The sequence below is a fragment of the Trachurus trachurus genome (assembly GCF_905171665.1).
Source record: "Trachurus trachurus genome assembly, chromosome: 7".
Lineage (NCBI taxonomy): Eukaryota > Metazoa > Chordata > Actinopteri > Carangiformes > Carangidae > Trachurus > Trachurus trachurus.
This window is the reverse complement of record NC_139901.1, coordinates 1,439,007-1,450,000: the sequence shown is the minus strand read 5'-3', so window position 1 is coordinate 1,450,000 and position 10,994 is coordinate 1,439,007. Positions and strand designations below refer to the sequence as shown.

Sequence of the window (10,994 nt, the reverse complement as noted above, 5' to 3'; positions counted from 1 at the left end):
GTGTTCCCCTCTCAGTCTGAACTCAGACAACAGGCTGCTGCTCCACTTTCATGAGGAAATGAAAAATCAGTGGAGTCAGACAGTGTATCAGTTTACAGTTGTGCGTGTTTAAATATTTAATGTAACCACCGCTGTCTAAACCAGTAGCTTTAACTTTAACCAGCAAACTGTGACTGTCTCACTAACCAGCTGGGACTGGTTTCCATAACAGAGTGAGCTGTTGGAGAGCAGTGCAGTGTTACAAACAGTGTGGTCTGTTCCTGTTACTGGAAACTGTTTCTGTTGGACTTATCTGTGTGCGATGTGAGCAGGAGGCAACTGTTATCATTTCAGATGGTTTCCTGTTCAATCAGCAGATTCCACACTTTCAACTGGAACATGAACTGACCGCAGATCAGAGAGGGTTCAGCCCGGGGCCAGGACCAGATAAATAATTATCACTAAAACATGCAATATATTTCACTTCTTCACCAGAGTTACTGCACTGCAGGCAGCTGTTTTGTTGTCAGAAGTTGTGTAATTAAAGGTAAAACATACATCAGAACAAGTACAGAGAAAACCTTTTAAAACTTTCCTCCAGTGTTGCTGTATGCAGGACATCTCTGGGCGCTGACCTTTGGGCAGTGCGTCTTTAGCTCTCAGCCAATGAGGGGGTGGGATCAGGTTCCAGTTCCGTCTCTGTCTCTTTAATCAACAGTTGTGTGGAGGTTGTGAATAAAGATGGATGTAGCCTCTGTGACATCACCAAGGTTTCTGAAGAGCCCTTTAGAAGCTCAGAGCGGGCTGCTGCACCATCACTGTCTTGGCAGTTTCCGACTACACTCTGAGACTTCACAGCTTACACTCACTCACATCTCTCTTTAAAGGGATAGTTCAACATTTGGGCAAATTTGCCTATTGCCATAATGGAGTAGGTTCAGTACCTTTAATTGTCAGTGCAAGCTGTTTTTAGATCAGCGGGGCAGAGACGTGAGCTCTGCACGGCGTGCGGTATTTTCGCACTTTCCCTCAACAAACTCATCAAATACACAATCCAACAACTCCAAAACGTTTTTTTCACCATTGCACATTCACCTCACTATGAAATAATAATGGAACGTTACGAGATGGGAGTTGTTTTCAAGGCAAATACGCAGCCTGAACTACATTCCAGACACGGCTGCTCGGCAGAGTGACTTAAAAAGCGAAAGTAGTTCAGAGTATTTGCTTCATGTGTCTTAATGTGACATAATTATACGTCATTATTTCATAGCGTGGTGAATGTGCAGGTCACAACTTGTCCACCAGAGTGTTTTGGAGTTGTTGGACTTAGTTTGATAAGGGAAATGCTAAAGTACCATGCAGCTCACATCTCTGCTCTGCCGATCTAAAAACAACATGCATTGATAATTAAAGGTAATGAACCTACTCCTAAGACTATAGGGATTATGGCAATAGGAAAATTTGCCAAAATGTTGAAATATCCCCTTAAGGGGCCATCCTCAGTCCAATGTCTTAGTCAAATGTCATGCCACTGACATTTTAGATGGTGACCAAAACCCAACATCTGTTCAGCAGTTATCAATCACTGGGTTTGATGGTGATTGATGATGAGTGATTGATTTTCATTCCAACTAAAATGTAATGTCTCCTAGATGAAGACAACAGTGTCACAGATTGAAACACTGATGAGAGAATATTATCTTTGATCAATTTTGGTAAATCAATGCAAAGGAGAAGAACAGTTAAACAGTTAAAGTTGACAACATGAAGGTTTTGAAATTATAACGTGGTGCTAAAAGTTGAAATACCAGGGAGCAGAGACCTGTGAACTGTGGGGGTGGTTTCATGAAACCAGTACATACTGTCTGTGTGATGTGAGCTGTCTCACTGTATTTCACAGCTGATCAGGTTCACCACAGTCCAACTTGACAACGATTCACCATCACATTTGTTTCAAACATTTCACTAAACACCAGTGTTGCTAGAGAGCAACTGGAGTTCAGCATCATTTAAGTCTTAATCCAGTCTGAGTAAATTTAGTTAGTAAGTGTAGTTTAGTTTTAGTGATATTTCAGTTTAAATTAAGTTTAGTCTAGTTTAACTTCGAGGTTCAGTTTAAGTTTAGTTTTAGTTTAACTTAATTTAATTTGATAACTATTCACACAGTTACACACATATACATATAATAGTTTAAAATGACACACATTGTGTGTCTGCCTCGCTCTGATTAGCCGGTTTCCTCGTCAGCGGCTGACTGTGTTCTCATTGGTCTGTTCCAGCTGCCAGTGTCGGGGACCATGCTGGACATGTATGGCGGAGGGACGGCCACGCCCACCATCACCGTTAGCAACAGCTGCCCGGCCGAGCTCCACACGGTCAAGAGAGAGCTACACGGTGCGTCAGAGAACATACAGCACTCACATACATACTACTGGTACTGGTACTGGTACTGGTACTGGTACTGGTACTGGTACTGGTGAGGAACATTCATTAACACTGGCCCAGCTCTGGGAGTGAGGCCCCTCCCCCACCTCTCCCTGTTTTCTGCTGTAAATCTCTTCTTCTTCATTTTGATGAGTCAACATCACAACTTCCTCACATGCACACACTCACACTCACAGCAGCCAGTTGTATTTTCCCGCATCATCAGTTCCCATTTCCTGTGGAGTCAACATGAACGTCTGCTCCAACAGTTTTTAAACATTTGGTTTAAATCATCAGTTTAGATCTTACTCAGACACTAAACTCCCAACACAGTTCCACTAACCTCTGATTGTAATGTTCTGCTGACAAAATGTTGTTACCGGTATATCAAAAATAAGTTTGTTCTTTCTGTCCCAGAAATGTCCACAAACTCTAACATGTCTCTGCGAACCAGGGAGACTCAGATTCAGATTCAGATTTTACTTGTCACATACATACAATGCAGTGAAATGTCAACAGTCAGCTCCTTGCAAAGTAAACAGGGGGGGGGGGGCACATAGGAATTCAAGGTTACATAAATGTAAAGAGTGCATAATGCTATAACTCAAAGTGCAGAGGGGTCAGAGACAGTGAAGACCTGTCCTCACAAACACACTGAGGTCCTCTACAGCAGGGGTTCTCAACTAGTCTCACTCTGGGCTCCACATTTTCCCATGGTCATTAAGTCACAACCCACTTTTATAGATTTCAAACCAAGATTTTTTTTTTAAGCCTTTAAAAACTCATTTTGCTCTTTATTGAGCAAAGTGCATTTCAGAGCACATTAATGAAACTGAGGAGGACCATGACAACTGCATGTACGGAAGTGAATAAAAAAATATCAAACTGCACAAAATGGAGACCAACAAAACGATATATTTGACTTCTAATGCATCTCTGCATTCAGAGCATATTCACAAAAGTGAATAAATATCAAATTGCACAAAATAAAGACCCACAAAGCAAAACAAGATTCACTGCATTCAGGCCACATTAATAAGAAACTGATATCTTTGCATTCAGAGCAAATGGAGCAAATAATAAGAAAGTGAGGAGGACCATTACAACTGCATGTGTTCACGTGTCTCCTGTGCCTTTCAATATAAGTTATTTTTCAAAATAAAAATATAAATGTCCAACATCAGATGTGCATTAAATATTATTTACTTTTTTGACCAGCTGTCCGCGACCCATCCAGAATGGGTCCGCGACCCACTTTTGGGTCCCAACCCACCAGTTGAGAACCACTGCTCTACAGAGATGTCTCTTAAATGTCTAAATGTTGTTCTTGTTGTAGATGTGGAGACAAAAGCTCTGATGAAAGAGAGACAGAAGAAGGACAACCACAACCTCAGTGAGTACAGAAGACTTAATAACTGTAGCTATGATCTCATTAAGGACCACAGTCATTTTCATAAATTAATGATTTCTCTAATAACTTTAGTGTGACTTCATTGATAACCTCAGTATTACTTCATTAATAATGATAATATTACTTTATTCATTACACCAGTCTTATGAATAACCACAGTACTACTTTGCCCGTATCTACACTATTACTTGTGTGGACTGTACCATCACTGTGGCTATTTATAACCGCTATGTATTCATAGATCAAATGATGAATCAATACAATGTTGGTGAATCATTTTAATTCTAGAGTGACACAGATACACAGATGTCCGTGTGGTGTGTGTGTGTGTGTGTGTGTGTGTGTGTGTGTGTGTGTGTGTGTGTGCGCGTGTGTGGGTTTTAACCTGTGAGTTTGACATGTTTCTGTTTCTGCTGTGGTTTTACTGCAGGAGCCAGCCTGACTCTTTTACCCCTGTTGTGAATGTTAATGTGGTTTTTTTTTTTAATGTTTCAGTCGAGAGGAGGAGGAGGTTCAACATCAACGACAGGATCAAAGAACTCGGAGGGCTCATCCCCAAATCCTCCGACCTGTGAGTATTAATACCATAGGTTTAGAAACACTCAGTAGATACCAAAACGATTGATTGTTACATCTCACTTGATTTTTTATGAAATGTGATTTGTTATCAATGTGAGAAACTAAACTTGCTGACTAAATAGTTTTCCTGCTGAATCGCATTTATGCTTGTTAGTTCTGTGTTAACGAGGCGTGGCCTGTGATTGGTTGATCAGGGAGATGCGGTGGAACAAGGGGACCATCCTGAAGGCTTCGGTTGACTACATCCGCAAAATGCAGAAAGAACAACAGAGATCCCGAGAGATGGAGGAGAGACAGAGGAGGCTGGAGAACACTAACCGCTCCCTGCTGCTCCGCATTCAGGTAGACCGCACACACACCAACACACAGTGTCACGCTGCTCACTCAGGGCTCAGGGGCCACAGTGGATGGGATGTCTCCTGTGTGTGTATCAATCAAATCAAAATCAAATCAAATCAAAATAAACTTTAATGTCCCCGGAGGGAAAATTGTCTTGGACAATCAATGCTGTACATCCTGCAAAACAGATTTTAAAACCGTACACCATTTCACATACTCACACACACAACCAACAGAGATCACTTACAGCCAGTACGACTAAGTTCATAGTTCATACAAAGTCATAAATAATTATTGCACTTTCTACTGTATACTGTATATTGCATCTTGCCTCAGTAGTCTCACAGTCTCTGGGTCTAAATTGCACCATTTCGTATGTGTGGACTCCACCATCAGCATCAATTTAAGGTGCCGAAGGAATAGAATATGTATCTATTAAAAAAAAGAAATGTATATATCAATTAAAATGATGAATATAAAACAACAAAACCCTTAAACATATTTTTACAGTACACAGATAATAAACAAATACCTAATATAAAACACATATGATGCAGAACTGGATAGCAAGTAGAATAGAGTGAAAAGAACAACAACAAAAAAAAGTAAAGAGAAGGAACACCTGGACCTCAGGTGACTGCTAGTGTTTAGCAGGTTTGTTAAAGGGATAGTTCAACATTTTGGCAAATTGGCCCATTGCCATAATCGCTATAGTCATAGCAGTAGGTTCGTTACCTTTAATTGTCGGTGTAAGCTATTTTTAGAACAGCGGAGCGAAGCAGCAGGCTGCTCAGGGCTATGCTATGGAGGCTAAAGGAATTTCTTGGTTTCCCTCATCAAACTCATCAAATATACAACCCAACAACTCAAAAACGTTGTCGTGGACAAATTGTGAGCTGCACAATCACCACGCTATGAGATAATAAGCAAGCAAGCAGACTCTGTATTTACTCTGTATTTACCTCGAAAACGGCTCCGTTTCGTAACGTTCCATTATTATCTCATAGCGTGGTGAATGTGCAGGTCACAACTTGTCCACGAAAGCGTTTTGGAGTTTTGGGATTTTGTATTTGATGAGTTTGATGAGGGAAACCAAGAAATTCCTTTAGCCTCCATAGTGTAGCTCTGAGCAGCTCACGGCTCTGCTCCGCCGTTCTAAAAATATCTTACACCGACAATTAAAGGTAACAAACCTACTGCTATGACTATAGCGATCATGGCAATGGGCCAATTTGCCAAAATGTTGAACTATCCCTTTAAGCAGAGCAATGGATGAAGGCAGGAATGAAAGCTTATTGCTCGCTCTGTAACGTGGCCCTGAAGGCAGCATTTCATATTCCAGATAAAGGATCTGAAATGGATATACCAGCTCTTGTTATGTGTGAGTGATGATGAGATACTTGAGATGAACAAGTGAAGAATCAGGTCTGTGATGTTTGTCGTTGTAGGAGCTGGAGGTTCAGGCTCGTCTCCACGGGCTCTCCTCCTCCTCGCTTCCCCCCACCTCCTCCTCCTCCTCGTCTCTGGACCCCCAGGCCATGCTCTCCCCGACGCTTTCCCACCCGTTCTCCACTTCCTCCTCGCCTGCCTCCTCCCTGGTGACTCCCTCCCTGGGTCTGGACGCCCTGAACTTCGTGGACCTGGACGAGCCTCAGGGAGCCTCCACCGTCTTCTCTCCGGACCTGATGTCTGACGTGGGTCTGACGGAGCTCCACGGCCTGGGAGACATCCTGATGGACGACGGGGGAGGATCTGACCCCCTGCTGTCCTGTGGAGCCTCAAAGACCAGCAGCAGGAGGAGCAGCTTCAGCATGGACGAGGACCTCTGATGACATCAGCACATGTGCAGGGATCTGATTGGCCAGGCGGGTCTCTGACCAGCTGGGATTTTTTTTTTAAATTGTGTATTAGAAATATTTTCAATCAGTGACATCATCAAAACAAACAATGCACAAATATGATGTCACAGGGAGCAAACATGGTCACCACTGCGAGTCCTGCAGTGTTCCCATGGTACCTGCTCTGTTTTTGCATGAACCATGGTAACGACTGTGTGTGCTCAAGTGTTACCATAGTAACTACAATTTGTCTTTTAGTTTACCCATGGTATTACCTGAAATGTCACCACATATCCATGGTGACCGCAGTGTCTTCCACTGTACCTGTGGTAACCAATATCCATTCTTCTATTACACCATGGTAACCATTTTTTTCTCTCCAGTGTAACCATGGTAATAGCTGTGTCATCTCAACAGAACAATGGCTGACCAGCTGCCACAGCTGATTGGTTGGTAGAGCACTTGCTGATCAATAACTGATCATTAAAGGAGACAATATTATGCCCCATTTCACACAGATTAAAATAGTTCCCAGGTGTCTTAAAGACATGTCTGTGACATGCTTTGGTCAAAATCCCCCAAGGATCAAACGTCACAGCTCTTTTCATCCTCTCTAAACAGCCCTGTTCAGAACGGCTGCTTTCAGTGTCTGTCCCTTTAAATGCAAATGAACCACTGCTTGCCCCGCCCCTTCTACTGGCCCCAGTTAGGGGTGGGATTATTCGAAAACTAGTCGAAAAGTGATAGTCAAAACTATCACTGGAAGAGAACCGAGGGAACAGCTCGTAAAACCACATGGATTTCAACCTAGGGAGCCTGAAAATTACAGATTTTTTTGTCAATTTTCACATTTTGGGGCCGGAAGGCAAAACAAACACCTAAATATATGTTAAAGAGCCTTCAAAAAGTGATGTTTCCATAATAGGTCCCCTTTAAAATCAGTTCAGTCTGAATGAAGTTCTGTTATTAAAAGGCAAATATGTAACAAATGTTCAGACTCAAACTAACTGTCTTCAGACTGGGTACCTGGTCCTGGCGAACTAGGATCAGCAGCTGCAAGGACAAAAGCAGAAAATATAAGACATGAATTTATAGATTTGGCCACTGAAGGATTTAAATAATCAGTTACCTGGTATATTGTTTTAAATGTCAGATGGAAAATCAAGAGTTAACCTCAGTAGCCCTAAAATGTTTGATTAGATTGCAGTGACAGTTGGTCAGTTTGTTTTCCGGGCTGCAAAGGATAGAGACTTTCACCTGTGCTGACTTTTTAGTCAATCAGTCTGTTGTAGCGCGAGGTCAAAGCCACACCTGGTCACGCCTCCTTCTGTGATGTCACAGCAGGTCTCACCTGTGACCTGTGGTCAAATGATTCACAGCCAAAACCAGGTATCAGTTCAGGCTGCAATGTTTCAATGTGGTTGTGAACAGTGTGTCCAGCAGATGGCGCTGTCAGCAGTTTGGTGTGTGACTCATAAAACTGTATGAATAAACAGAAATATATACATGTACATAAAGAGAATCACTGTGCTGCAAACAAAGGGAGGATTATTAGAGGAGCACACCTGGTCAGATTCCTCACACGGACTCAGGTGTTCTCTCTAAGAGCTTCAGGGGAAACTGAAGGGAAACTGTAACTCAGCCCATCATCATCATCATCATCATCATCATCATCATCATCATCATCATCATCATCATCATCATCATCATCATCATCATCATCTCTAAAGGACCATATCTTATTTCCCCCCACCTGTGTCTGTGTAGTCTTAATACTGGTCTGTTTACATCATGGTTTCTTCTGGATGGTCTTCACTTGTATCGTTTACCTTTGTAAAATTGTTGGGGTTTTATTTTGTCCCTAAACCGTGGTCACAACAGAAAGCCATACAGTACACATCTCTATTACATGGAATCCATAATGTCAGTGATGTGACATTGGTTGCCATAGCAACACTTATCAGGCTCAGATAAAAGGGATTCATGTCTGCTGATTTATCTTCATGTCTGTGTTCATGTTAACGAGCTCGTGTTTTTATAGATGCAAACTTTTATATAGAAATAAAGTCACTTCACAAAACCAGCTGACCTTTTGTTTCTATGCCAACGATTATTATTATTATCGTTATTATTACGTCACAAACGTCAGGTATCCCTGAATCATAGATCAGAGATTAAAGGTGATAGCTACAACTTTAATTCCTCCTGGCCAGTAGGTGTAGAACTCACACTGCTCTCGCTCCAACCTTCCGTTTTACTGGTTGCCAGTTACACATGACATCAACATTTTAATGCTGTTGCCACAGAGATTGTTGCCAATGTAACCAGATGTAAATATTTATATATTTTGGACCCGCCAAAATGTATTAAACAATTATTTATATACTATTTTTAAAAAATTCAGTAAAATTAATACTTTTATTCTGCACCCCTCTAGACATTCTGTGGATGCATTATTTTTGAAAAATTAATCCTTTTGATGAAAAAGTTGTAGCTATAACCTTTAATTTGTCAGTTTTGTTAGTTTGTTTCAATGCAGTGTTAAACATATTATTATGTGAAAATAAATGTCACTTACTTCACAACAATGAAATAAATCAACAACAGGACTTATATAGGCTAAGGCTACATTTTGTAATAAAATAAAACACTCCATACCCTGAGAGGAAGTTTTATATTTGGACGTTAGTTTCGTTTCCTGATTTATTCTGAAATAGAGTTCCTTGTGTATTTCATGGTCATTTTACTCCCTGTTTCCTGTCTCCCTCCTCGTTGATTGCCTGCACCTAATCTGCTCCATCCTAATGTGTTACACCTCTCTCTGTTTTATTAACAAGTCTCCTGTGTTTGGAATTATACAACTACTTATACTGGAATAGTAGTTGTAGATCTCTTTAATAAATTAACTTTTTCCCCAACAAACCCCCATTGGATCCTAAATGTGACAACAGTAAGTTTGCGAGGAGCTTAATATTGTTGGGATATATATAATTGCATAATCTATGTACTTTGATAACTATATTTGACATTTCTTTGAGGTTCTGTTCCTCAGTCTGAGCAGCAGGGGGCAGTAATGACTGAAGTTCAGGTTCCTAATGCACCTGGAGAAGAGAAACAGCTGTTCAGCAGCATTAAAGCAGAAGTAAGCGATCCGGTGGTTTTGGCTAACTTCCTGTCAGCAGATGGAGTTAGCAGTCCCCGCCCTCATCATGGATCTGTTGGTCCTCGTCCCTACGCCACCACATTCATGCGCATCCCTTGGCTGCACACACAGAGAGGACGCCCCTTTATGCCGTTCTCTCTCCTCATTGGATAAAGGTTGTAGGATACAAGGAAAGTTTTCTCCTCAGCTTACAGCAGAGCAGAGTGACTGACAGACCCGTGTTTCAGACCAAACACTCTATAGAAGTGATTGCTGTCAGAAGACAGAACTATTTAAGACTTATATTAACACAAACATTACGCTTACTTCTGCTTTAACTTCATGTGAATCATCATTTTGCACAAACATAATTCAACCCTATAACACAATGGAAGTGTTTCCAGTGGACACAAGCGTGAAGGTGAGGGGCACTGTGAAGGTGTAATCCTATCCGCCACAGTTCCACTCCAACCTGTGGCTCTTCGCTTCACATCCTCCTCTCTCTCTCTTATAACGAAGACAAAGCGATGGAGCTGCAGGCCGCTGTTATTCACTTGAAAAGTCTGAGAGGAAGAAGTTGATGATGTCACGACCCCTCAAAAGCCCTGACCCAGATGTTTGAACCTCTGTTTGGACATAGAGTGAAGTGATGATGTAAAGGAATCTGTTTGCGTGTGCTCGTGCGTGTGTCTCTTTGAAGTTGGTTGTCCCAGGGGTCAGAGGTCAGGTAGCGGTGTCATTCCAGTGATTTCCTGTTTCCTGTTTGGATGTCCTGGCACATTGCTTTAACAAACACACACTTCCTGTCACTGCAGGACCTACTTCCTGTCCCGCCCGGCCCCGCCCCCTCCTGAGCTGTCAATCAAAGACACAAAAACATCAGAGGCTGGACAGTTTATTTCTTCTGCAGAGTGGAGCGTCGTCACTCTGACATATCTTTGTTTTCTCAGCCACAGCTGTGGCCTTGCTCACCTGAGCAGAGCTGGTCAACACCTGTTGTTACCTCTCTCTCTCCTCCTGGCTCTGATTGGCTCTAATTCTGTCTCAGACTTACACTGCAGATCCCACAGAGATCATGATAAATCTGTGTAATGTACTCGTTTACTTGTTGCTGCCTCTTAATTAATTTGCAGGTTTAGTTTGAAAACACATCTGGTTGTGCATAATGATGCTGCAATATCATATCATAAGTGGTCTGAGATCAGAACAGAAGTTGAGACAAGGACTGGTTCAGTCGTTAACAGGACACGGTCACACCCATGAAAATAAAAGAGACAGA

General features: G+C 41.9%; 1 protein-coding gene across 1 annotated transcript in view; it reads left to right on the top strand.

The window, feature by feature from the left end:
• The window catches only part of tfe3a (transcription factor binding to IGHM enhancer 3a), a 14,863-nt gene extending 6,226 nt beyond the window's left edge, over window positions 1-8,637 (top strand). The window contains exons 7-11 of the mRNA XM_083975140.1: window positions 2,262-2,376; window positions 3,743-3,799; window positions 4,313-4,388; window positions 4,591-4,738; window positions 6,184-8,637. Coding sequence (XP_083831266.1) covers window positions 2,262-2,376; window positions 3,743-3,799; window positions 4,313-4,388; window positions 4,591-4,738; window positions 6,184-6,564 — 777 coding nt within the window. The 3' untranslated portion in view covers window positions 6,565-8,637. The remainder of the gene's footprint in view (window positions 1-2,261; window positions 2,377-3,742; window positions 3,800-4,312; window positions 4,389-4,590; window positions 4,739-6,183) is intronic.
• The last annotated feature ends 2,357 nt before the right edge of the window (window positions 8,638-10,994 follow it).